At 69.9% G+C, this 25,014-nt stretch overlaps 4 protein-coding genes across 4 annotated transcripts; all 4 read left to right on the top strand.

The window, feature by feature from the left end:
- Window positions 1-54: 54 nt before the first annotated feature.
- On the top strand, window positions 55-3,936 carry CHKB (choline kinase beta). Its single transcript, XM_068670230.1, is given in 13 exon segments — window positions 55-230; window positions 793-901; window positions 974-1,087; window positions 2,163-2,296; window positions 2,402-2,506; window positions 2,613-2,671; window positions 2,798-2,836; window positions 2,839-2,884; window positions 2,972-3,080; window positions 3,170-3,276; window positions 3,378-3,436; window positions 3,439-3,458; window positions 3,728-3,936. Coding segments are annotated over 13 exon segments (1,134 nt in total). The 3' UTR covers window positions 3,785-3,936.
- A 1,738-nt stretch (window positions 3,937-5,674) lies between these two features.
- Window positions 5,675-13,905, top strand: CPT1B (carnitine palmitoyltransferase 1B). The gene is made up of 19 exons (XM_068670229.1): window positions 5,675-5,829; window positions 7,536-7,695; window positions 7,774-7,913; window positions 8,215-8,386; window positions 8,546-8,647; window positions 8,725-8,862; window positions 9,532-9,609; window positions 9,722-9,829; window positions 10,046-10,130; window positions 10,260-10,455; window positions 10,582-10,767; window positions 10,851-10,956; window positions 11,569-11,685; window positions 11,886-12,050; window positions 12,136-12,270; window positions 12,626-12,778; window positions 12,997-13,110; window positions 13,221-13,313; window positions 13,734-13,905. The coding sequence occupies exons 2-19, from the start codon at window positions 7,555-7,557 to the stop codon at window positions 13,821-13,823; spliced, it is 2,319 nt and encodes a 772-aa protein (XP_068526330.1). The 5' UTR covers window positions 5,675-5,829; window positions 7,536-7,554; the 3' UTR covers window positions 13,824-13,905.
- Window positions 13,906-15,322: 1,417 nt separating this feature from the next.
- On the top strand, window positions 15,323-17,708 carry LOC137850346 (rheacalcin-1-like). The gene is made up of 6 exons (XM_068670375.1): window positions 15,323-16,268; window positions 16,406-16,474; window positions 16,739-16,833; window positions 16,923-17,063; window positions 17,319-17,424; window positions 17,589-17,708. Exons 2-6 carry the CDS (start codon window positions 16,417-16,419, stop codon window positions 17,654-17,656), a joined length of 468 nt encoding a protein of 155 aa, XP_068526476.1. The 5' UTR covers window positions 15,323-16,268; window positions 16,406-16,416; the 3' UTR covers window positions 17,657-17,708.
- A 4,807-nt stretch (window positions 17,709-22,515) lies between these two features.
- LOC137850345 (struthiocalcin-2-like) lies at window positions 22,516-23,792 on the top strand. Its single transcript, XM_068670373.1, has 5 exons — window positions 22,516-22,582; window positions 22,663-22,766; window positions 23,042-23,200; window positions 23,326-23,431; window positions 23,725-23,792. The coding sequence occupies exons 1-5, from the start codon at window positions 22,516-22,518 to the stop codon at window positions 23,790-23,792; spliced, it is 504 nt and encodes a 167-aa protein (XP_068526474.1).
- The last annotated feature ends 1,222 nt before the right edge of the window (window positions 23,793-25,014 follow it).

The following is a 25,014-nucleotide window of genomic DNA, read 5'->3' as shown; positions in this document are numbered from 1 at the left end:
CCACGCCCCCCGCCACGCCGGCCAATGGGAGGCGAGGGGCGGGGCCAGGCGGCCATGGCGGCCATGGCGGCGGGGAGCGGGGACGGCGCCGGGACCGGGACGGGCACCGGGAGCGGGGCCGGGGCCGTGCCCGCCGCCACCCGGCTGAGGGCCTACGCCTGGTGCAGAGAGTTCCTGGCCGGCTCCTGGAAGCTCATCGGGCCCGACGAGTTCGTCATCGGGCCCGTCAGGTACGGACGGAACCGGAACCGGAACCGGGAACGGAACCGGAACCGGCACCGGGAACGGAACCGGCACCGGGAACCGGAACCGGAACCGGGAATGGAACCGGAACCGGGAACGGAACCGGAACCGGGAACCGGAACCGGAACCGGCACCCGGAACCGGCACCGGGAACCGGCACCCGGGAACGGAACCGGAACCGGGAACCGGAACCGGAACCGGGAACGGACCCGGAACCGGCAGCTCCCCGCCCCGACCCCCGCCCCCGGTCCCCTCGCATCCCTGCCGCCCCCCCCCCGTGCCCCCGCCTCCCGGTGCCCCGCTCCGTGCCCCCTCCGGTGCCCCCGGTCCCCCCCCGGTCCCGCCCCGGTACCCCCCCGGTCCCCTCCCGGCCCCGCGCCCCGCCGTGTCCCCTCCAGCCCCCAACCACCGCCATCCCGGTGCCCCCTGCCCCCAGTTCCCGGTGCCCGCAGCCCCCCGGTGCCCCCTCCCCGTCCCCGTTCCTCCCCCCCCGCCCCGTTCCCGGTACCGCCGTGCCCGCCCCCGACCCGTTCCGTGCGGTGCCCGCAGCGGGGGGCTCAGCAACCTGCTCTTCAAGTGCGCGCTGCCCGAGCACATCCTCAGCGTGGGCGACGAGCCCCGGCAGGTGCTGCTGCGCGTCTACGGGGCCATCCTGCAGGTGAGACCCCGGCCCGGGACCCCCCCGGGACCCCCCCCCGGCCCCGCCGCCGCTCACCGGCCCCGTCCGCAGGGCGTGGACTCGCTGGTGCTGGAGAGCGTGATGTTCGCCATCCTGGCCGAGCGCGCACTGGGGCCGCGGCTCTACGGCGTCTTCCCCCAGGGGCGGCTGGAGCAGTACATCCCGGTACGGGGTGATACGGGGCAGTATGGGGCAATATGGGGCAGTACGGGGTGAGATGGGGCAGTACGGGGCAGTATAGAGTGATACAGGGTGAGACGGGGCAGTATGGAGTGATATGGGGTGAGACGGGGCAATATGGGGCAGTACGGGGTGAGACGGGGCAGTATGGAGTGATGCAGGGTGATATGGAGCATTATGGGGCAGTACGGGGTGAGACGGGGCAGTACGGGGCAGTATGGGATGAGACAGGGTGGTACAGGACAATATGGAGCAATACAGGATGATATGGAGCAATGCAGGGCACTGCGGGGTGGTACGGGGTGATATGAGACAATACGGAGCAATACAGGGCAGTGTGGGGTGATACAGGGTGATATGGAACAATACAGGGCAGTATGGGGCGATATGGGAAGATATGGAGCAATACAGGGGAGTATGGGGTGATACAGGGCGATATGGGGTGGTATGGGGTAGTATGGGGTGATACAGGGCAATATGGAGTGAGACAGGGCAATATGGGACATTACAGGGCAATACGGGGTGATATGGGCCAGTATGGGGCAGGACAGGGCGATACAGGGTGATATAGAACAATATGGGGCAGCATGGGGCGACATGGGGCAGTACGGGGCAATATGGGCAGTATGGGATGAGACAGGGCAGTATGGGGCAATATGGAATGATACAAGGTGATATGGAACAATACAGGGCAGTGTGGGGCGATGCAGAGCGATATGGGGTGGTATGGTGTGGCACAGGCTGATACAGGGCAACACAGAATGATATGGGGTAGTACAGGGCAATATGGGCCAGAACGGGGCGATATGGGGTGATATGGGGTGGTACGGGCAGGACAGGGCGATATGGAACGACATGGGGCAGTACAGGGTAATATGGGGCAGTACAGGGTAGGACAAGGTGGCATGGGCAATATGGAGCGATATGGGGCAGTATGGGGTGATCCAGGGCAATATGGGGTGATACGGGGCAGTATGGGGCAGTACAGGGTGACACGGGGCGATAGGGGTCAGGGGTCCCCCGCTGCCCCCCCCTTGCTGACCCCGCTGCCCGCCCCCAGAGCCGCCGGCTGCGGACCGAGGACCTGCGGGACCCCGACATCTCCAGGGAGATCGCGGTGAAGATGTCGCGCTTCCACGGCATGGTGATGCCCTTCAACAAGAGCCCAAGTTGGCTCTTCGGGACCATGGAGTGGTGAGGGCTCCTGCGGGGCAGCCGCCCCCAGCCCAAAACCCCCGGGGCTCGTGGGAGGGGGGGGGGGCGCAGGGGGGCTGCAGCCTCCCCCGTCCCGCGCCCCAGGTACCTGAAGCAGATTTCGGAGCTCACCTTCTCCGAGGAGGCGCAGCTGAAGAAGCTGAACCAGCTGAAATCATACAACCTGCAGCAGGAGATGCGGAGCCTCAGGTCAGCACGGGGACCTCGGGGGGGTCTCCGGGGGGGTCTCAGCTCAGTGGGGTGGCGGGGGACGGGCGAGGGGTGACGCTGAGCTCTGCCCCCCCCCCCCCCCCAGGGAGCTGCTGGAGGCCACCCCCTCGCCGGTCGTCTTCTGCCACAACGACGTGCAGGAGGGTGAGTGCCCAGCGCCCCGTGGCCGTGCCCCCCTCCCTGTCCCCGTCCCCGTCCCCCTGACCCGTCCCGGTCCCTGTCCCCGTCCCCCTGACCCCTCCTGGTCCCTGTCCCTGTCCCTGTCCCCAGGGAACATCCTGCTGCTGGCCGGGCACGAGGCCTCCCCTCGGACAAGCTGATGCTCATCGACTTCGAGTACAGCAGCTACAACTACCGGTGGGTGCGGGGCCGCAGGGGGGCTGCACCCCCCCCCAAAAACGGGCAGCTCCCCGCTCACCCCCCGGCTCCCCCCCCCCCCCCCAGCGGCTTTGACATCGGGAACCACTTCTGCGAGTGGGTCTACAACTACACGCACGGCTCCTGGCCCTACTACAAGGCGTCCCTGGAGAACTACCCCAGCCGGCAGCAGCAGGTGAGCCGTGTCACCCCCCCGGGGGGCTGCAGGAGGGGGGGGCGCCCTCCCCTCGCCGCGTCCCAGCCCGCTGCTCGCCCCCCCCCCAGCTGCATTTCATCCGGCACTACCTCTCGGAGGACTCGGGGCGGCGCGGGGACACGACGCACGAGGAGCAGGCTCGCATCGAGGAGGAGATGCTGACGGAGATCAACCGGTGAGGGGCGCGGGGCTGGGGGCACCCCCGGGCCGCCCCCCACCCCCCCCCCTTCTCGCCCTGCTGGGGGCCGGGGGGGCTGAGGGCTGTGCTCCCCCCAGGTTCGCTTTGGCCTCGCACTTCTTCTGGGGCCTCTGGTCCATCCTGCAGGCGAAGATCTCACCATCGAGTTCGGGTACCTGGTGAGTGCTGCCCCTGGGGGGCGGGGGGGCGCAGGGAGGGGCCCAGCCCCAGGGCCACCCCGGGGCTGCCCTGGGGCTCTGCTGCTCATCGTGCCCCCCCCCCAGCACAGGGCAGCAGGGCAGGGAGGGCTCTGGGCAGCCAGGAGCAGGGGGGGGTTAGGGGGTGACCCCCAGGGGTCGCGGTGCTCCCCTCGCAGCCCTGCTGTGGGGGTGGGTGGAGGTGTGGGGGGGGGACAGGTCCTCGCTGACCCCTTTCTTCCCCCCCCCAGGACTATGCCCAGAGCCGCTTCGAGGCGTATTTCCAGCACAAGGCGCAGTGCTGCTGAGACCCAACGGATCCCTGGCCCTGCCTGCGCCCCCCCCCAGCCCCCCGACCACGCCGTGGGGCCACAGACGCTGCCCCCCTCCCACGGGGGCTGCAGGAGGCGGCCGTGGGGCTGGTCCCTGCCGTGGCTGCCCCCCGGAGGACGGGGACGGGGCAGGGGACGGGGCTGCGTCGGGGCATGGGGTGAGCTGTGGGGCTGCCTGGGTGTGAGGGGAAAGGGGATGGCCCCCCCCAAAAAAAAGGGGATTCCCCCCCCCAAAGAGGGGACACGGCCCGGGGGCTTCGCCTTCACCATCACTGCTGTAGGCAAAGGAGGCTGCAGCCCCCGCTGCCCCCCCCAGTGCCTCTGACGACCCCCCCAGCCTCTGCAGCCCCCCCCCGCCCCTTCAGCCCTGGCCTTCCCCTGCAGCACGGGGGGGGGGTTGGAGCCGTGGGCACGGCACTGGTGGGACCCCCTCAGTGCCCCCCGGACCAGGAGGGGTCGCGGGTGCCGCGGGTGGTCCTGCGCCCTGCAAGGGCTGCGTGTGGGGGTGCTGGGGGCAGGGGGGGCTCTGCACATGCATCTCACCCCCCCGGCTCTCCCCCACCATCTGGGGCCAGGCAGGACCCCCGAGCTGCTCTGTGCCCCCCCCGTGCCCCCCTGCCTGGCTCCCCGCTGCCTTGGCTGCGCAGCCGCTGCTCGGCTCGGGGGGGGGGGGGGCTGGGGGCTGGGGGCCCCCGACAGCAGAATGTTACAGTCCTGGACCAATAAACGCTGCGCTGGTGCACGGGGGCTGCTCGCTGTCTGCTCCCCCCGTGGCGTTGCCCCCTTTGCCCTGCAGGTTCTGGGGAGGGGGCCGGGTGCGTGCGGCCCCGGGGGGGGGGCTCTGCTGCCCCCCGGCCAGCTCGGGCAGTGCTCACAGCTCAGCCCGGGCACATGGGGGGGGGCTTCGGGGTGGCCTCCCCCTGCTCGGTGCCTGCTGGCTGCGGGGGGGTCGTGGCTTTGCCTTGCGAGTGGCTTCAGCTTCTGCGGCACCCCCCGGGCTCTGCGCCCCCTGCACCCCACAGCGCCCGGACCCCAACCCCCGGGTCCCCTCCTGGCTCCCCTGGGACACCCCCAGCCCTTGTAGGGCCATCGCCCCACAGGACCCCCCCCGGCTCACCATGGGGTGCATGGGGAGGGGGTGTCTGCGGGCAGGGAGGGGGGGCAGAGCCCAGCCCCACGGGGATGTGGGGTGGGGGCCAGGCGGGGGGGGCGCGGGGGGATGGGGACAGGAGGAGAGCGCCCACCCTGCCCTCCGTGCGGGCATGGGGACGGAGCTGCTGCTGGGGGGGGGGGGGGGGTGACCGGGAACGGGGGGGCCCCGGAGGACACTGCGAGCCCGTCGGGGGAACGTGCGGCCGGGACGGGACGCCCCCTGCCCCCCCCCCGGGTCCTGGGACCCCCACCTAACCCTAGGACCCCCTGCCCCGGGCGCGGAGCCCCACGGGGGGGCGCCCCGGGGCGCGCTGCCCCCGCTCCTCCCGGTCCCGTCCCGGTTATTTATAGCCCCCCCCCCCCCCCCCCCCCCGCGGCAGCAACTGCCGGGGTTACCGGGGGGGCTCCCCCCGGGCCGCGCGGGGCGGACGAGCCCCGGTCCCGGCAGGTGCACGCGTGGGGCCGGCCCTGCGCAAGGCCCCCCCCGGCTCCCCCCCAGCGCGGTGGATCCACGCCGGGGCCCCCACGCAGCGGGACCGCGGCACGGGCGTGGGGGTGCGGGGAGCTGGGGGTCCCGGGGGGTGCCGGTCCCCTCCCGGCCGGGGGTCCGCGGGGAGGGGTCCCTCCGGGTGCCGGGTCCCCGGTGAGGGGAGGGGGGGCGCGGGGCGAGGCGGGTCCCGGGGGAGGAGCGGCCGGGCGGCCCCGGCCATTTCGGGCCATGTCTCGGGGCCGCCCCCCCGCCCGTGTCCGGTTACAGCCCCCCGGGGCGCGGCGCGGGGCGCACGGAGCCGCCGTCCCCGGGGCGCAGCGGGCGCACGGAGGCGCCGTCCCCGGGGCTCTGCCCCTCGCCGTTCGCACCCCCCGAGCAGGTACCGGGCACTGCGGGGCGGGCGGGGGCGCCCGCGGCACCCGGGCCTGGGGGAGGCCCCGAGGGGGGTCGGGGTCCGCTCGGGGCTGGGGGAGCCCCGGGCGCCGCCGAGCCGCTGCCCCCGGCCCGCGTCGGGCCCCCTCCGGGGCCGTGCCCTCGCGCTGCTGCCGCTTGGGGGCTGTCCGCCGGGCCCCCTTGTGTCCCCTGGGTCCCCTTGTGTCCCTCGGGGCGTCCCAGGGGGCTCTGGGTACCCTGTGCTGGCCAGTCCCACTACACCCTGTCCCGCTGTGCCCTGGTCCCACTGCGCCCTGGTCACTGCGCCCTGGTCACTGCGCCCCGTCGGGTGACCCCATAGTCCCCAGGAGCCGAGCCCCGGGCAGGGCGCCCCGTGGCTGGGCAGCTGCAGCTGTGTCCCTGGGGTGTCCCCCAGGGTGTCCCCCGGGTGCCGCACCGCCCCGGTGACCGCCCCGGTGACCGCCCCGGTGACCTTGTGACGCTCGAGTGGCTGCTGGGCGTGAGGAGAGGGCAGAGCGGCCAGGGCACGTGGGTCCCCCGGGGCCTGCGGTTCGGGGTGTGCTGTGCCATGTCCTGCAGTGCCCTGCAGTGCCGTGCCATGCCCTGCAGTGCCATGCAGTGCTGTGCAGTGCCGTGCAGTGCCATGCAGTGTGCCAGGCTGTGCAGAGCCCTTGCAGTGCCGCGCCGTGCCGTGCTATGCCCTGCAGTGCCGTGCCGTGCGGTGTGATGAGTTCAGAGGGTGCCGTGCAGCTCGGTGCAGTGCGATGCAGTTTAATGCAACCCAGTTTAATGCAGCGCAGCAGGGAGCAGTGCAGCCTCACAGGCCCTGCTGTGCAGCGTGGTGCTGCGCTGTGCAGCGTGGTGCTGCGCTGTGCGCTTGGTGCCGTGCAGTCGGTGCCGTGCCCTGCGGTGCCGTGCAGCGTCGCACCCCAGCGCGGTGCCGCGCGGTGCCGTGGCAGCAGCAGGACTCCTGGCTCTCGCCGTGCTGCTGTTTGCCGTCAGCCCAAGGACGCCCTTGCAGAAGGGCACCTCCTGCTCACGCGCTGAGGGGGGGCAGCTCCGTGGCTCCCCCCACGCCACCGCACTGAGCCGGCTGCGCCGACACCAGCAGGAGCCTGGACCCCACGCAACAGCAGGGGCTCTGCCTGTGCCCCCCGAGGAAGAGGACCCTGGGAATGGAGGGCCATGGGGGGGCCCTGCTTGTGCCGTAGCCCCCTCCCCCAGAGCTCCGGGCTGTGGGGACACGCGGTGTGGCAGCAGGTGCTGCTGTGTCCCCTGTCCCCCACGCAGCCGGGTGCACCGCGGGGGTGTGTCTGTGCGTCTGCCCCCTCGGCGGCGTGTTTAGGGGCAGCGGGACGGTGCCTGACCCTTCCCTCACTGGGCACCCATCCAGGCCCATGTGATTGGGACGGGGCCCCCCCCGCGGGCACGCGCACGTGGCTGCGGGGCCTGGCCAGGGCCGACGTGACGCAGCTCTCCTGGCAGCGCCGCTGGCACGCAGCGTGACCGTCCCGGTGCACGGTGGCCCCAGTGACACCGGGGGGGGCGCAGGGGGGGCTGTGATGCCAGCAGCGTCATGGGGTGTTCCGGGTGGCGCCCAGCGCCACGGCACCGCGGAACCTGGCGCCCGGTGCCAGGTGTGGCCATCCCCAGGCACCGTCCCCGCGCTCAGCCACCCCCGCGCGCCCCCAGGTGCCAGCAGCCCCCCAAGATGGCAGAAGCCCACCAGGCCGTGGCCTTCCAGTTCACCGTCACCCCCGAGGGCTTAGATTTCCACCTCAGCCGCGAGGCCGTCAAGCAGCTCTACCTCGCCGGCATCTCCTCCTGGAAGAAGCGCTTCGTCCGCGCCAAGGTGGGCCCGGGGGGGGCTGCGGGGCCGGGTGGTCCTTGCTGCCCCACCACCACCACTCTGACCCCCCTGTGCCCACAGAACAGCTTCCTGACCGGCGTGTACCCCGCGTCCCCCTCCAGCTGGATGGTGGTGGTGATGGCCACCGCCGGCTCCTTCTACTGCCAGGTGGACCCCTCCATGGGGCTGATCGCCCGCATCCGCTGCTTCCTGCCTGAGAGGTGAGCGGGGGGGGCTCTACTCAGCCCCCAGCCTCTGGGCACCCCGCACAGCCCCCCCACCCCACGGGCATGGAGTCCCCAAGGAGGGACCGTGCCCCACATCCCTCAGCTGCCCTATGGGCACGTCCCCCCGTGCCTGCCGTGTTCCCCGGGGGTCCCACCCCACAGGTCCCCCAACACCGTGAGCATGGCCCCAGCACGGGGACACCCCCCAGGACATCCCACCCGTGTGTCCCCCCAGCCCCGTGGTGCCCCCCACGCGGTCAGGTCCCCACCTCAGCCCTCTCCCCGCTCCCCGCAGCCAACTCCTGAGCCCCGAGAGCCGGACGGTCGTGAGCGCCGTCCTCTTCTCCACCGGCGTCTGGCTGTCGGCCGTGCTGCTGTTCCGGCAGACGATGAGGCTGCTCCTGTCCTACCACGGCTGGATGTTCGAGCCCCACGGCAAGATGAGCCGCAGCACCAAGATCTGGGTGGTGCGTGCCACGGGTGCCTCCAAATTGCGCGTGTTCCACGGGGGCGCTGGTGTTGGGGACGGCACCGGGGACCCTGGGGGCTGCTGTGGGGAGGGGGACGCGTGGGCACCCCTGGCACCCCTCTGCCCTTGACCCCCAGCCTCTGCGCTGGCCCCGCAGGCGCTGATGAAGGTGCTGTCCGGCCGCAAGCCCCTGCTCTACAGCTTCCAGACCTCGCTGCCCAAGCTGCCCGTGCCCCCCGTGGAGGCCACCATCCGCAGGGTAAGGGCTGAGCGGCGCGGGGACGCGGTGACCCGAGCCCCCCGGGGACGGCGGTGACCCAAGCCCCCTGCCCGCAGTACCTGGAGTCCGTGCGCCCGCTGATGGACGACGAGAAGTACGGCAGGATGGAGGCGCTGGCCAAGGAGTTCAAGGAGAAGACGGCGCCTCGGCTGCAGAAGTACCTGGTCCTCAAGTCCTGGTGGACCACCAACTACGTGAGCCCAGCCCCGGGAGGGGGACGCTGCCGTGACCCCACGGCCTGGGGGTGGTCACCCCTTTGTGGGGCCCTGGGGCACGCAGGTTGTTGTGGGGGGGGGGGTTATGGGGTGGTCCTGGGCAGCCTCGTGCCACCCCTGTCCCTGCTCCTGTGTCCCATGAGAAGCTCCAGCCTGGGCCTTCCTCTGCAGCCCACTGAGCCCAGAGGAGATGGGGATGGGGATGGGGACAGGGACATGGGGATGGGGACAGGGACATGGGGATGGGGATGGGGACAGGGACATGGGGACATTGCCCCCCAGGGCAGCCTGGGGACCCCAACAAGGTCACTGTGGGCAGGACTGGGGGGTCCTGCACCGAGCCCCAGTGTGGGGAGGGCAGGGGCTGACCCCGCTCCCTGTCCCTGCTCCTGCGGCTGGCCCCTTCCAATGTCCCTCTCCTCTGTCCCTGTCCCACGTCCCCTTCCCACTGTCTGTGTCTGCTCTCCCTGCACCTGCACATCCCTGTCCAGCCACCTTCACCCCACTTTGTCCCCTGTCCCTGTCCCCTTCCCCCATCCCTACCCCTTGTCCTTGTCCATTGCCCCATCTGCCCTTCCTGTCCCCATCCCCGTCCCTGTCCCTGTCCCTGTCCCTGCCCGCGGTGACCCGTCTCACGTCCCCGTCCAGGTGAGCGACTGGTGGGAGCAGTACATCTACCTGCGTGGCCGCAGCCCGATCATGGTCAACAGCAACTACTACGCCATGGTGAGGGGGGTGGCGGTGCCACGGCGCCGTCCCCCGGCTGGGGACATTCCCAGACCCGCACCGTGCCGGGCAGGGACCCCGTGCGCCCCCCCAGCCTGTCCCTTGTCCCCAGGACTTCCTCTACGTGACGCCCAGCCACGTGCAGGCTGCCCGGGCAGGCAACGTGGTGCACGCCATCCTGCTGTACCGCCGCAAGCTGGACCGCGGGGAGATCCCTCCCGTGAGCACCGGGGGGGGCACGGGGTCTGGGGGGGGGCGTGGGGCTGTGGGGCAGGCTGGAGGCACCGGATGGGGGGTCTGGGGCACAGGAGGGAGGGGAATAATGGGGCAGGGCTGGGGGCAAGTGCTGTGGGGCTGGCAGGGGGTCAGGGGGCTGCAGCGGGGCTGGGGGCTGCAGAGGGCTGGGGTGGGAGCCCCTCTCGTTGCCCCCCCGCAGATGATGGCGCTGGGCATCGTGCCCATGTGCTCCTACCAGTCGGAGCGGATGTTCAACACCACCCGAATCCCCGGCAAGGAGACGGGTATGTGACCGGGGGGGCCGTCCTGAGCCCTGCACACAGGGGGGTGCCCCGGGGGGGCTCAGCCCCCTGCCCCCCGGGGTCCTGTGGTGCCTGGGGGGGCCGCAGCGGAGCAATGATGCCCCCCCGCAGACACGCTGCTGCACTTGCTGGACAGCAAGCACCTGGCCGTGTACCACAAGGGCCGCTTCTACAAGGTGTGGCTGTACTACGGGGGGCAGGTGCTGAAGCCCCGGGACCTGGAGCTGCAGTTCCAGCGCATCCTGGACGACCCCTCGCCCCCCCAGCCCGGCGAGGAGCGGCTGGCGGCCCTCACAGCCGGGGACAGGTGCCCGGGGAGGGGGTGCAGGGCGAGGGGGGACCTGGGTGTCCCGTGGGGTGGTGGCACCTGGGGGGTGCCGGGGCACGGGGGGCATCGCCAGGCGCCCGCCCTCACCGCTGGGGGTGCCCGCAGGGTGCCCTGGGCCGAGGCGCGGGCCAAATTCTTCAGCCAGGGCAAGAACAAGGTGTCGCTGGATGCCATCGAGCGGGCAGCCTTCTTCCTGACGCTGGACGAGGAGGAGCACGGCTACAGAGCGGACCAGGAGGACTGCATGGACACCTACGCCAAGTCCCTGCTGCACGGGCAGTGCTACGACCGGTGGGTGGCCCCCCCTCCCTGAGCCCCCGCACCCCTGGGACACCCCCCGGCACCGTGCCGCTCACCCCGTGCCCCCCCCGCAGGTGGTTTGACAAATCCTTCACCCTGGTGGTCTACAAGAACGGGAAGCTGGGCGCCAACGCCGAGCACTCGTGGGCTGATGCGCCCATCATCGGGCACCTCTGGGAGGTACCGGCTGGGGGGGGACCTGCGCCCCCATGGGGCACCCCCAAATGGGCACCCCTCCCTAAATAGGCACCCCCAAATGGGCACCCCCCAAATGGGCACCCCCCAAATGGGCATCCCCAAAATGGGCACCCCCAAAATGGGCACACACCCCTAAATAGGCACCCCCAAATGGGCACTCCCCAAATGGGCATCCCCAAAATGAGCACCCCCCAAAATGGGCACCCCCCAAAATGGGCACCCACACCCCCCCAAGCTGGGTATCCCACGTTGGGCATCCCCTCTGGGCTCCTCCAGAAATGGGCACCCCCCAGTTGGGCACTTTGTAGCTGGGCACCCCCCACTGGGCACCCCTTTGGTCCCCCCAAATCTGGGCATCCCCGGGCTGGGCACCACTACTGGGGACACTGGGGCTGGGCACCACCATCCTGGGGACACAGCGAGCTCCTGGGGGGCGCAGGGGACAACCAGGGGGGGTAAATGGGGCTGCAGGAGGGCTGTGTGTGGGGCCACGCTGGGGGCGGGTTTTGGGGTGAATGGGGCTGTGTGGGGGAGGCTGGGGGCTGGGGGCACTGTGAGCCCGGTGCCCCCCGCTCAGTCCCTGCCTCCCCCCAGTTCATGCTGGCGACGGACAAATTCCAGCTGGGCTACACCGAGGGGGGGCACTGCGTGGGGGACCCCGACACGAGGCTGGCACCACCCCAGCGCCTGCAGTGGGACATCCCGCAGGAGGTGGGTACAGCCCCGAGGCACCCCGGCCCTGTGCCCTGTGGTGTCCCTGCACTGGAGCCAGCCCTGCCCCACAGCCACCCAGTGCCACCCAGTGCCTCCCAGTAACACCCGGTGCCGCCCTGGCCCCATGGGATCAGGGCTAACCCATCCCGGGGCGGTCGATGCCCTGTGCCCACCACCACGGCCGCGTGTCCCCGCAGTGCCAGGCTGCCATCGAGAGCTCGTACCGCGTGGCCAAGGCGCTGGCCGACGACGTGGACTTCTGCTGCTTCCAGTTCTCGGATTTTGGGAAGGGGCTGATCAAGAAGTGCCGCACCAGCCCCGACGCCTTCATCCAGATCTCCCTGCAGCTCGCCCACTTCCGCGTGAGCTGCGCCGCGGGGACGCGCGGGGGGGTCCCGGTGGGCGTCCCCACCCCCCGTGCCCGCTGCCAGCCGCCTCTCTCCGCAGGACAAGGGCCGCTTCTGCCTCACCTACGAGGCCTCCATGACGCGGCTCTTCCGCGAGGGCCGGACGGAGACCGTGCGCTCCTGCACCTCCGAGTCGACCGCCTTCGTGCGGAGCATGGGGGACGCCGGGCAGAGCGTGAGCACCGCGCCGCCACACGCCCCTCGTGCCGTGCCTTGACCCAAATCCCTGTCCTTCTGGGGGTCCCCTCCCCTTGGGGACATCCCCATCTCCAGCAGAGGCCCCTGCCCCTCGGGGAGGTCCCCAGAGGCAGCACCCATCTCCACAACCCTGACCCCAATGGAGGTCCCTGTCCCTTGGGGATGTCCCCGTCCCTTGGGGATGTCCCCGTCCCTTGGGACCATTTCCCCAGAGCCGCGGAGCCGCTGCCAGCCCCAGGCAGGACAGAGGACGTCCCCCCCACACACACAGCGCACCCCGGGGTGGGCAGGTTTTGGGGTGTGCCACCCCCTGAGCTCGGCTCTCCCCGCAGCGTGCCGAGCGCCAGCGGCTCTTCAAGCTGGCGGCGGAGAAGCACCAGCACATGTACCGCATGGCCATGACCGGCGCCGGCATCGACCGGCACCTCTTCTGCCTCTACGTGGTGTCCCGGTACCTGGGGGTAGAGTCCCCCTTCCTGGCACAGGTGAGTGGGGCACGGCGCCGGGGAGTGCGCTTTGCTGTGGGGCACAGCAGGGGCACGGGTAGGTGCAGAGGGGGACAGTGGGGTGCATTGGGGCGCAGCAGGGTGCAACAGGGTGCAGTGGGGCGCAGTGGGGTGCAGTGGGGCGCAGCAGGGTGCAGTGGGACACAGTGGGACACAGTGGGATGCAGCAGGGTGCAGCAGTGACCCCATCCCCACAGGTGCTGTCGGAGCCCTGGCGCCTCTCCACCAGCCAGACGCCGCAGCAGCAGCTGAAGATGTTCGACCTGGACAAGTACCCGGACCATGTCTCCACCGGCGGCGGCTTCGGCCCGGTTGGCATCGCTCGGCCACGGGGAGGGGGATGGGGACCCCCCCGGGGGGGACCATCAGACCCCGGGCTCCCCCGGCCCCGCTCACATCCCCGCCTCTCATCCCCCCCCAGGTCGCTGACGATGGCTACGGCGTCTCCTACATCATTGCTGGCGAGAACCTCATCACCTTCCACGTCTCCAGCAAGTACTCCAGCCCCGAGACGGTGAGGGCTGAGGCTGGGGGCTGGGGGTCCCCAGGGCAGGGGGGGGGGGCTGGGCAGCCCCCAGCTGGGGCAGGGACAGTCCCGTCCCCCCCAAACCCCACGCAGTGCTGAGTCTCACAGCATCCCAGTCCCTCTCCGTGGGACCCCAACCGCACTCCAGGCTCAAAGTTCCTGCCCGTGCAGGACCTGCTGGGGGGGTCCCAAGGGACACGGGGGGGTACCAAGGTTCGGGGGGGTCCCCAGAATTTTGGAGGGGTCACAGGAGACACAGGTTGGGACCAGGGGATTGGGGGGGTCCCCAGGGCTGGGGTGCCAAATGCAGGGCAGGGCACAGCAGGACGGGGTGGGGGGGAGGCAGGGTTGCCCCCCCTCTCTGGGTACGGCCCCCCCCGGCTGACGGGGGTGCGGGCACTGCCGCAGGACTCGAAGCGTTTCGGGAGGAACATCCGCCAGGCCATGCTGGACATCGCCGAGCTCTTCGACGTGCCGGCCAAGAAGGCGGCGAAGTGAGGGGGGCGCGGGCGGCCCCGCGGGGTCCCGGGGGACACGGAGGAGCCGGGACCACGGGGGGCCACGGGGAGAGGGTGGGTGGGGGGGGGAGCAGGGCCTTGCTTCTCTGTAAATGCTGCCAATAAAGGGGCTGCTTCTGCCACCAACCGCGGCCTCTCCGGGGCACGGCACGGCCAGGGCGGGGGTCCCCGAGCTGCGGGAAGGGGGTGGCGGTGCCATGGGGTCCCCGGGGGGTCCCTGCGTCCCGGGGACCCTCCTGCCCACAGGCAGCGGGTGCGTGGCACGGGGATAACGAGCACGGCGTGGCGGTACCGGGGGTGTGCATTGGGGCACGGCGGCAGGGAGCGGCGCTGAGCCCCCAGCCGTGGTGGCACGGTGCCCACCCGCACCGCGGGGCCGCAGCCCTGGCACAGCGGACGGACGGACGGACGGACAGCAGGAAACACGGACAGGGCCAGCACGGAGCCCCTCGTGCCTGCAATAAGGGGCCCTGTGCTGTGGTGGCAGGGGAGGTGATCCCACAGCGCTGCGCGGGCACCGTGCCCAGAGAGGGGAATGGTGGGGGCTGGCCCAGGGGTAGGGTCAGGGTTAGGGGTGGATTGGGGTTAGGGTTAGGGTTAGAGTTAGGGTTGGGGTTGGAGTTAGGGTTAGGGGTAGAGTTAGGGTTGGGGTTGGGTTAGGGTTAGGGGTAGAGTTAGGGTTGGGGTTGGGGTAGGGGTTAGGGTTACAGTTGAGGTTAGGGTTAGGGTTGGGGTTAGGGTTGGGGTTGGGGTCGGGGTTGGGGTTGGGGTTAGAGTTAGGGGTAGGGATGAGGTTTAGGGTGAAGGTTAGGGTTAGGGATGGGGTTAGGATTGGGTTAGGGGTAGGGGTGAGGGTTAGGGTTAGGGTTACAGTTGGGATTGGGGTTAGGGTTGGGGTTGGGGTTGGGTTAGGGTTCGGGTTCGGGTTGGGGTTAGGGGTAGGGGTGAGGTTTAGGGTGAAGGTTAGGGTTAGGGATGGGGTTGGGGTTGGGTTTGGGGTTGGGGTCAGGTTTAGGGTTGGTATTAGTGTTGGGGTTAGGTTTAGGGTTACATTCAGGGTTAGGGTTAGGGTTGTGGTTGGCGTAGGGGTAGGGTGACGGTCAGGGTTAGGGTTAAGGTTGGGGTTAGTGTTGGGGTTAGGGTTAGGTTTAGGGGCTAGGGTTAGGATTGGTGTTGAGGTTAGGGTCAGGGTTATTGTTAGGGTCAGGCTCTGCAGCCCCCAGCCCCTGGGTTCACCTCCATGCTCCCTACAAGCCCCTCCCGCAGTGCCCCCCCTGCCCACCAGGCGCAGGCTGAGCACCCGCAGCCCCATCCTGCACCCCAAAACTGCATTGGGGTCTCATCCTGCACCCCGGGCTCTGCCACCCCTCCTGCTGTGCCCCCCCCCACCCCCCCACCCCCCCCCCATGGGGTTTGCTGCAGGAGCCAGCGCTGCCCCTCGGCACGGCTCAGCCCCACGCCTGGGGGGGTCCTGGATGGGGTTCGGGGCCCCCCAGGTGCCGCCGGGACCCCGAGAGCTGCAGCCCGCCGGCGGTACCAGGCGGAGCCCGGAGGAAAAGGAGCTGCCGATGCGTGTCTGGAGCCGGGCTCCTCCGCCCCACCAGCTCCGTGTCCCTGATCTGATGCCCCCGATAAGCACAAACCCTGCTGGGTGCTGCGGGTGCAGCCACACCGTAACCCTCTGCTGCCCGGCACGGCCCCGCTGGGGGGGCTGCGTGTGCTGAGCCCCCCCCCCCCAGCCCTCCGTGGGTCCCTTCCCAGCACCTCCAGTCCCTCCCCAGGCCCATGCCCACTGGGGGCTGCAGGGACAGCGTCCCCTCGGCCCCCCAGCAGTGAGCGGAGCACCGGGGGCACCCCAGTGCCATGGGGCTGCCGGGGCCTGGGGGGGCAGCGAACGCTGCGCAAAGAGCACCGAGGGCAGGGGGGTGTCGGGGACCCCTCGGTGCCACCGCCCTGTGGGGCGCAGGGGGCTCTTGGCCAGCCTTGCCAAGGGGGGACCGGGTCCCAGGGGACATCTGCTCTGTGCAGGGTGTGCAGCAGTCAGACACGACCCCCCCCACAGCATCAGGAGCTCGGGACCCCAGCAAGGGGACATGGGGGGGGCACAAAGCAGCGTGGGGCTGACCTCGCAGCTCTGCACCGGCTGGCCGGGGTACAAGAAGCGTGGCCAAAGTGGGGCTGGGGGCTCAGGGCCAGGGGGCTGGGGTCCCACAGGTGGTCAGGGGCCTGTCTCTCTGTCTGTCCATCTCTCTGTCTGTCTGTCTGTCCAGGCACCCACCCGAGGCACCGGTGCACCCCCGGGGGGGCCGCCCCGAGGCTTTGATCTCGCTGCCAGCCCGCGGCGCTGCCCCACAGCGGGGCTATAAAGGCAGCGGGGTGGCCACGTCCTGCACCAGCCCCGCTCCCCTGCACGCCTCCGACACAGGTGCTGGGTGGGCACGGGGCGGTGGGTGTCCCCCGGGTGGGTGCCCCCTGGGTGGGTGTCCCCCGGGTGGGTGCCCCCTTGTTGGGTGCCCCCTTTTTCGGTGCCCCCACCCCGCTCCATCGCCGCTCTCTTTGCAGGAAGGACGAGGATGGGACCAGTCGTGTTCCTCTGCCTGCTGGGTCTCCTGTCTCTGCCCTCGCTGCCAGGTGAGCCCCCAGCCCCCAGCCCCCAGCCCCTGCCCTTTTTCTTCTCCTGACCCCCCCCAACCCCGTCCAGCTGCTGCCCTGCCTGCCCCAGCCCCAGGGACACACGGGCCCCCCCCGGCTCTTTGCATCACCCCAAGGATGGAGCACGCATGGGGGGGAAGGTGCTCGGGGCTGCCCCAAAAAGCAGAGCACCCCTGGGCTCCCTGCTCTGGGGGGAGGGTGCAGGGCTGGACCCCCCCTCACCAAGCGCCCTGTGCCACGCAGGGGTGCAGGCCAAGAAGTGCCCCAAGGGCTGGCTGGACTTCAGGGGGAGCTGCTACGGGTACTTCGGGCAGGAGCTCACCTGGAGGAAGGCAGAGGTAGGCGGGGGTCTCTGCAGGGGGGTCCCGGGCTCCCCAGTGCCCTGTGCCAGTGCCCCCCCCTCACCAACCTGTTGCCCCCTCCCCAGGCTTGGTGCAAGGTGATCCACGCCGGGTGCCACCTGGCCTCCCTGCACAGCCCCGAGGAGCACGCGGCCGTGGCCAGGTTCATCGCCAAATTCCAGCGCAGCGAGGAGGAGGACAATGTCTGGATCGGCCTCCACCACTGGGTGAGCACCCTGGGGTGCCCAAGACCCCCCCACGCCCCCCACCCTCCGGGGGTGCCCTGGATGCGTGCCCTGCTCCAAACCCTGCCTGGGCGCAGGGGAACCAGGCTGGTTGCCCCCGGTTTGCCCCCATCCAAGAGCAGATCCCTGTCCCTGGCTGCTCCGTGTCCCCCTACCCCACAGCCCCGTGCCCACGCAGCCCCCCAGCCGCCCGCAGCCCCCTCCCCTAACGCCAGCCTCCCTCCTCCTGTGGCCCAGAACCAAGCCCGGGTGTGGATAGACGGCTCCAAGAAGCGCTACTCCGCCTGGGACGACGACGAGCTCCCCAAGGGGAAATACTGCACGGTGCTGGAGGGCTCCTCAGGTGAGCGGGGACACTGCTGGTCCCATGGGGGGGACAGGGGGACAGCCCCTGCTCTCGGCACCGCCATCCCCAGGCTGCTCCTGGAGCCCCCCACCCTGAGTAAGGGTCTCCCCGTGCAGCCCCTCTGGCCCCCCCAGCGCTCGCTCTGCTCTCTCCTCTCGCAGGTTTCATGTCGTGGGAGGACAACGCCTGCAGCGAGAGGAACCCCTTCGTCTGCAAGTACTCTGCCTAGAAGCAGGACCACCAGCAAGCTGCCCCCCGGCCCTGCCGTCCCCCTGAACCCCTGTGCGGTGCCCCCGGACCCTCGGCGCCCCCCCGCTCCCATTGCCCTCGCTGTGCCCGTGGCAGGGGACCCCTCAATAAATGCGCACGAAGCACGCCCTGGTCCCGTCTCTTCCTCCAGCTGCACCCCTGCCCCGCTCGGTGCTGTCCCCTGGTCATGGCAAGGTGCAGGGCTGCCCCTGGGGGGGCTCTGTCTGCAGCCCCCCGCTGCGTGGTGTGATACCGGGGCCAGCAGTGAGGTGTGCCCGTGGGCAGGGGGCTGCACATTGGGCAGGGGCCGGAGGGATGAACACTGCTGAAGGGACCTGAAGCTTGTTTGGGGGAAAGGGGGCAGCTGTGGGGGGGGGCACAATGGGCACAGCTGGGCACAGAGCCCCCCGTGGTGCTTCTCCTGCACCCCTGAAGGCCCCAGCACACGGGGACGTGGCACCGGGACCAGCGGTGCCACTGCCTGGGGCCGTGCTGGGGTGGAGGAGAGGGGCCCCCACCCCCCTGTGCCCCCCCGGCTGGGTATCGCCAAAGGGTGTGCAAGGGATGGGGGTGTGGGGGTGTGCATGGGGGAGTCTGATCCCGTAGGAGGAGAGTGAGGAAGGATCAAAGGAGAGGCACGGAGAGGAATCGGGGGGTTTGTACAGTTTGTGGTCAAAATAAGAAGTGGCACAGCCAGGGGTCCCTGCTGCAGCAGTGCCAAGTGCCTCTGGCACAACATCCCCCTCCCCATCCCTGTCCCTGTCCCTGTCCCTGTCCCTGTCCCTGTCCCTGTCCCTGTCCCTGTCCCTGTCCCTGTCCCCATCCCCACGGGGCTCGGGGCTGCGAGGCCAGGCCAGCAGAGCCCCCGGGGCAGGGGGGTGAGCAGCTCCCAGGCGCCCACGGCTCCCCAAACACAGCTCGGCCTCACCCAGCAGTCTGCAGGCTGCTCTGGGGTCATTCCTTCATTCTGTAGGATTTCGAGGGATACAGAAAGAAAAGAGCTTTAATCAGAGCATGCGAAACCCTTCCCTGCGGTCTGCACACCGCAAGGCACAAAATGCGTTTGGGAGATGTCACCAAACCTCTCCGAAGCCAACGTCACCGACTGGGGCCGTTCCTGCTGCTGGAGCTGCCGCCTGTGGGCAGCGAGGGCCCCGGCCAGCCTGGCGGTGCCGGCTTCAGTTCCACACCCAGTGCCACTGGCAGCATTTTTGGGGCTGCTCACACCACATCCACAGCGAGCGGTGCCAGGCGGGGACCATGGGTGGCACCAGGCGGAGCGGGACGCGGTGACCTCCCCAGCAAAGGGATCTGGACCAAGACCTCGTGCTGCCATGGGGTCTCCAGCCCAGTCCCTTGTCACTTGTCCTGAGTGCCAGCACTTGGTGTTCTGCTCCCCCTGGGGAACGCCTCCATGGGTGGTGGAGGGGGTGCGGCGTTCCCGTCCTGCACCAAGGGCTCCGAACTGGGTCCAGTGCTGGGATCCCAGTACAAGAGGGGCCTGGGCAGGATGGGGGGAGCCCAGTGCAGGACCCCTGGGGTGTTGCAGAGCCTGGAGACCCCTGCTGCAAGGAGAGGCTGCGGGAGCTGGGGCTGCTCAGCCTGGGGAGATTCCAGGGGGGCTCCCCAATAACCCTCAGACCCCCAGGGAGCTGCACAAGGACAGGGCTGGGACCTGGCACCGGGACCAGGGGCTGGGGGGGTCCCCGTCACCAGGAGTGGCAATTGCACCGTGTTCAGTTCCTTTGGGTGGGGTAGCGTAAACATGGCAGGGGGTGATTTTTGGCTCACAGACCCCTCTTCATGACACTGACCATGGACATCCGAGGCGCAGTGGTGCTGCACTGTGGGAGTGGATCAGCCCCAGCCTGCTGACCCTTCCCGCGCCCGGAGCTGGAGACGTGGCAGGCAGCAGCCCGGCTGGCCTTGCTGCTGGGTGAAGGCTTTGCAGCCGTTGGGTGCCGGGTGCTGGCTGTGCAGAGAGCGAAACATCACATTTTTAGGTCAAATGGAGAGAGACGTGCTGTGCTACCAGTGCCTCTGGTGGGCACCAGCACCACGGAGCCAGAGCCCCCCTGTGCCAGCAGCCGGCAGAGTCATTGCCGTGTGGGCAGACGGGCACCACGCAGGGAGGGCAATCGGATTTTATGAAGCACATTTGGCTTAACGAGCTTCTCCGAGAGAGGAGGCAACCTGCACAGCCAGCGGTGCCTCCTGGGCCCTGTGTTCCCTAATTGCCATCAGCACGCAGCCAAAATCACTCTGCAAACAGCCGTGCGCACAGCCAGGGCCGCTGACGCTCCGGGGCCTTTGCAATTGTTCCACCGCGCTCCCTGTGAGCGTCCCGAGTCCCAGACAGCCAAACCCATCCCTGCCTGCAGCTGGGGGTTCATAATTGCAGGCCCAGGATGTTTCCAGGTCAGAACCACTGCAAGCTTCTGCGCGGCTGCTGCAGGTACCTCGGAGCTGCCCTGGGTGCAAGGAAAGGCAGCGTGCCGGTACCGCCGCTCCTCCTCCCTCCCTGGCTGTGCCCTGGGCATCCTGACGGGGCTGCATCCTGCGAATGTGCTTTGGGAGGCTGCAGGGAGTAACTCGGGGTGCTGGGGATGCTGAATGAGGTCAGCACCGAGGTGCTTGGGGAGCTGGCCCTGCCAAGCACCCACGTCTGGCATCTGCTGGCAGCTGGTGTGAGCAGCACCAGCCGTGGGATTCGGTACCACTGGAGAAATGGTGTCCATGACCTGAGCAGTGTGACTGCTGCCTGCCCCAGCGCTGTTTTACCTCGTGCCAAATCCCCAAACAAGCCCCCCTGTGAGGTGGAGGGGGCAGCGCGAGCAGTGCCCCCGTTCCTCACCCCGGGGCTGTGCTGAGCTGGGTGCCCCGCGCTGTGCCAAACACAAACCCCGAGCTCTCAGTGCGGAGCTCTGTGAAGTAACACAGCTTGGGTTGCAGCCACAGCTCAGCAGAGCCCTCCTTCTGCCCAGGGCCCCCAGACCCCTCCCAGACCCGCCGTGCCCTGTGGCGCCGGCTGGCAGCAGGACCAAGGGGCTGGGGACACAAGGCAGAGCTGGGGGGGACCTGGGAGAAAGCACCTCCGCACAGTGTACCGGGGAGCCAGCAGCCAGCCTGGCACAGCCACAACCGCTGCCTGCAGCCCCCAGACCCCCCTCGCACTGCTCCACACCGTGCCTGGTGCCGGTGGGGGCACGCTGTGGGGTGACACCAGCACCGTGCTGGGCTCTGCCCCCCCTGAGCCACCTGGGCGCACGGCAGCCGTTGGCACCGGGACCCCCCCATTTCCCCATTTCCCCATTTTCCCTCCTGAGCCCCCCCGCAGACCCCGGGCACGGGGTTGTCCTGGCACACCAGCAGTCCTGGCGCAGGGCCCGGCGCCTGCCATGGCACGGGCAGAGGCGTTTGATCGCGGGGCGTGAAGGCGGGCAGCACGGGGGCGGGCAGCAGCAGCGGGTGCTGCACCCACTGCCACCGAGACGGAGACACCCCCGGCCCCTCCGAGCAGCTCCGGGGCGAGCAGGGCCCGTGGCCATGCAGTGTGCCTCATCTCTGCCTTGGCACCAGCACGGCCACCCCGTGCCCGGCAAGGACGACAGCAGAGGGGGGCCCGGCCCCCCCCTGCCCGCCCCATCAAAGCGCTGGCCACACGCCGCTGCCTCCCCAAGTGCGTCGATGAGGCCGCCGCGCGTGATCCCTGTTTGCTTTGGGGCAGGGATGACATTTTCGGGCCGCCTGTGTTGTGCCTCCCCACGGCCCCCTCCCTGCCCTCGCAGGGATAAAACCCCCGGGGCTGCCCGGAGCGTGGACACGAGGACACGAGCGCTGCTGCTGCTGGACACAGGTGAGCCCCCACAGCCCCCGCCTGCTGCACCCGCCTGCGCTCCCGCTCCTCTGCTCAGCCACAGGCCCCCAGCACGGCCCCACAGCAGTCTGGGGTCCCCTGCAGACTGCACCCCCCATCCCTGCACCCCAAACCTGCATCCCTGCACCCTGCAACCCTGTACCCGGCAACCCTGCACCCCACAAACCTGCACCCCACAAACCTGCACCCACAACGCTGCACATCACAGCCCTGCACATCACAGCCCTGCACCCCACAAACATCCACCCTGCAAGCCTGCACTCTTCATCCCTGCACCCCACAGCTCTGTGCACCAAAAACCTGCACCCCACATCCCTGCACCCCGCATCCCTGCACACCACATCCCTGCACCCTGCATCCCTGCGCTCTATATCCCTGCCCCCTGCATCCCTGTAACCCCACACCCTGTAAGTTGCATCCTTGCACCTCTGTGCCCCAGCACTGCTACCCCACACCTCCTGTAACCTTCATTCCCGTGCCTGGCATCCTTGTTCCCTGCCCCCCTGCACCCCCAGATCCGCAACAAAGTGCCCTGATCCTCACACCCTGCGCTCCACACCCTGCGCTCCAGCATCCTTGCACCCTGTAACCCTGCACCCCACACCCTGCACCCTGCAGCTCGCATCCTGCACCCCACATTTTGCATCCTGCACCCCCCACCTTGCATCCCTGAATTCCTGCCCCCTGCACCCACCCACACCACACACCCTGTGCCCCTGCACCCTGCTCCCCACCCTGCACCCACGCCCCCTGCTCCCTCACTCAACGGTGCCCACACCCATGGTGCTGGGGTCCCCACGCACCCCTGCCTGAGCCCCCCGCTCCAGGACAAAGAGAGGCTCCAGGCACAAAGGAGACCCCCCCTGTGCCAGTAGGGGTGGGGGGCTCAGCCGAGGCAGCCCCCAGGAGCAGGGTGCTGAGCGGGCCCCGTCCCCACAGCGGTGTGCTGCCAGGGGAGCGAGATGGCACCGACGTGGACGCCGGGGCTCTGGCTGCTGGGCTGCCTGCTGCTGGTCCCCGCGCTGTGGGGTGAGTGCCCCGCGCCCCCCTGTGCCCCCCCATGCCCCTGCTGCCCCCCGCTGCCCCCCCCTCACCCCGTGCCTCTGCAGGGCAGGATCTGTCCGAGCTGTCCGACTGCAGCCCAGGCTGGGTGCCCGTCAGCGGGGGCTGCCTCGGCTTCTTCCCCTGGGAGCTGAGCTGGAGCAGGGCTGAGGTGAGTGGCAGCAGGGCACAACGCGGGCACTGGGGAGGCTCTGCGGCCCTGGGGGGTCGTGTCACAGCGCCCTGGGGACACCCCAAGATGGGGACCCTCTCCAAGGGCTCCCTTCCCTCACCGGACCGGGTGACACCGCGGTGGCACCGCTGCCGTGCGCCAAGGCTGCGGTGCCAGGCGCCAGCGTCCCCGCGTCCCCACAGCCCCGGCGCTGCTCCCACCGCCCTCCTCCTGGGGAGGTGGGGGCCGGGCTGACGCTGCCCTCCCTGCTGCAGGCCTTCTGCCGGCGCTTCGGCTCCAGCACCCACCTGGCCTCGGTGCACAGCGAGGAGGAGCTGCAGGCTGTGGCGGATCTGCTCTTCTCCCGCTCCGGCGACGCCAGCGAGGAGGAGCTGGACGAGGAGGTCTGGATCGGCCTCCACCGGCCTCTGCGGGTGAGCACAGCCCCGGGGAATGGCCCTGAACCCCCCCTCATTGCCCCGAGGCAGCCCCGGGATGCTCCGAGGCTGGGGATGTGGGGGGTCCCCGGGGGTCCCAGCACCGCCCTGTCCCCCCGCAGAGCCGCAGCTGGCAGTGGTCGGACGGCACGGCGGTGGCCTACAACTCCTGGCACCGGGCGTCCTTCACCAGGCGGAGAGCCTGCGCCGCGCTGCAGGACGCCACGGGTGAGCCCGGCACCGGGGCACCGACACCGGCAGCACCGGCACCGGCGGCACCGGCTGAGCCCCGCGGCCTCGTGGCCATGGCCAGGGCAGCCCGTGGGTGGCTTGTGCGTGCACACCCAGACACAGGCACACGCGCGCACACTCGCGCTGTGCACACACACGGCCACATCTCGCTCCTGGTGCCCCGGGCTGGGCTGGCAGCTGCAGGACCTGGCTGTGTGCATGCCGGGGCGCGGTGCCGGCTGCCGGGGGGGTGGGCTGTGCGGGGGGCTCACGGCGCCTCTCCCTTCCAGATTTCACCACGTGGGAAGCAGAAGCCTGCAGCGACAGAAAACCTTTCATCTGCAAGTCCCTCTCCTAGAGCGACGCAGCGCCCACACTGCCCACAGCACCCACAGTGCCCGCGGTGCCCACAGTGCCCGTGGTGCCTGCAGTACCTGCACCACCACCCCCTGCCCAACACCCCCTGCCCACCCGGGCACAGCCTCAGGCCCCCAATAAAGGCCCTGAGCTCAGCCTGGTCCGCAAACCATGCACCTGCACATGGGGATGGGATGGGGATGGGGATGGGATGGGATGGGATGGGATGGGGTGGGATGGGGATGGGGATGGGATGGGATGGGATGGGGATGGGATGGGGATGGGGATGGGATGGGATGGGATGGGGATGGGATGGGGATGGGGATGGGATGGGATGGGATGGGGATGGGATGCGATGGGATGGGATGGGATGGGATGGGGATATGGGATGGGATGGGATGGGATGGGGATGGGGATGGGGATGGGGATGGGGATGGGGATGGGGATGGGGATGGGGATGGGGATGGGGATGGGGATGGGGATGGGGATGGGGATGGGGATGGGGATGGGGATGGGGTGGGATGGGATGGGGTAGGATGGGGACAGGGACAGCGCAGGGCGTCTCTGGGCAGCCCTGCAGCACACTGCCCACCCCCATGGTCCCCATGAGACCCCCATGGCCTCAGAGACCCACAAGACCCCAGTGGGGCTCCTGCAGACCCAGAGGGACCCCATGGCCACGAGGGACCCCTGTGACCTCTCCCTGACCCCGCAGCCCCCATGCCCATGACCCCGGGTGCAGCCTGGCCCTGCAGTGGGGCAGCCCCCCCCGCCTGCAGCCCTGCAGTGGGGCAGCCCCCCCCCGCCTGCAGCCCCCCAGGACACAAGGGAGCCGGGTGTCCGTGCCCGCAGGTCCCAGCCCCGCACAGGGCTGCAGGCGCCGTTTGTTGTGCCGGGTGCCGTAGTAACGGGCAGGGGACGGGCCCAGGCTCCCAAACCCGGGCAGAGACGGTAAGGGGCGACCCCTGCTCGGTCGGGGGGGCTCTGACCCCAAATGCTGGGGCTGCATCTGTGGGGTGCAGGGGATCCATCCTGGGGGTGCTGGGGGCTAAATCCAGGAGGTGCTGGGTCCCGCTCCTCCTGGTTCAGTCCTGGGCTGCTGGGGCTCCCCCAGCACTTGGGGGAGATCCTGGGAGCAATCCCGGGGTCTTTTGCCCCAGGAGCCGGGGCACGGCCTCTGCTCAGTCCCACGGGTACCGGGGTCGGGGGGGAGGGAAAGAACC

This window comes from Anas acuta, chromosome 1, assembly GCF_963932015.1.
Source record: "Anas acuta chromosome 1, bAnaAcu1.1, whole genome shotgun sequence".
Lineage (NCBI taxonomy): Eukaryota > Metazoa > Chordata > Aves > Anseriformes > Anatidae > Anas > Anas acuta.
The sequence above is the reverse complement of the archived record's forward strand: the minus strand, read 5'-3'. Positions and strand labels throughout refer to the sequence as shown.

Bases quoted from the DNA above. Each gene is read 5' to 3' on its own strand.
- LOC137850345 (XM_068670373.1), top strand. From the start codon at position 22,516: ATGGCACCGACGTGGACGCCGGGGCTCTGGCTGCTGGGCTGCCTGCTG. The intron at 22,583-22,662 runs GTGAGTGCCCCG...GTGCCTCTGCAG, and splicing joins GCTGGTCCCCGCGCTGTGGG to GGCAGGATCTGTCCGAGCTG. The intron at 23,201-23,325 runs GTGAGCACAGCC...GTCCCCCCGCAG, and splicing joins GCCTCCACCGGCCTCTGCGG to AGCCGCAGCTGGCAGTGGTC.
- CPT1B (XM_068670229.1), top strand. From the start codon at position 7,555: ATGGCAGAAGCCCACCAGGCCGTGGCCTTCCAGTTCACCGTCACCCCC. The intron at 7,696-7,773 runs GTGGGCCCGGGG...CTGTGCCCACAG, and splicing joins AGCGCTTCGTCCGCGCCAAG to AACAGCTTCCTGACCGGCGT. The intron at 8,863-9,531 runs GTGAGCCCAGCC...GTCCCCGTCCAG, and splicing joins CCTGGTGGACCACCAACTAC to GTGAGCGACTGGTGGGAGCA.
- LOC137850346 (XM_068670375.1), top strand. From the start codon at position 16,417: ATGGGACCAGTCGTGTTCCTCTGCCTGCTGGGTCTCCTGTCTCTGCCC. The intron at 16,475-16,738 runs GTGAGCCCCCAG...TGTGCCACGCAG, and splicing joins GTCTCTGCCCTCGCTGCCAG to GGGTGCAGGCCAAGAAGTGC. The intron at 16,834-16,922 runs GTAGGCGGGGGT...CCCCCTCCCCAG, and splicing joins TCACCTGGAGGAAGGCAGAG to GCTTGGTGCAAGGTGATCCA.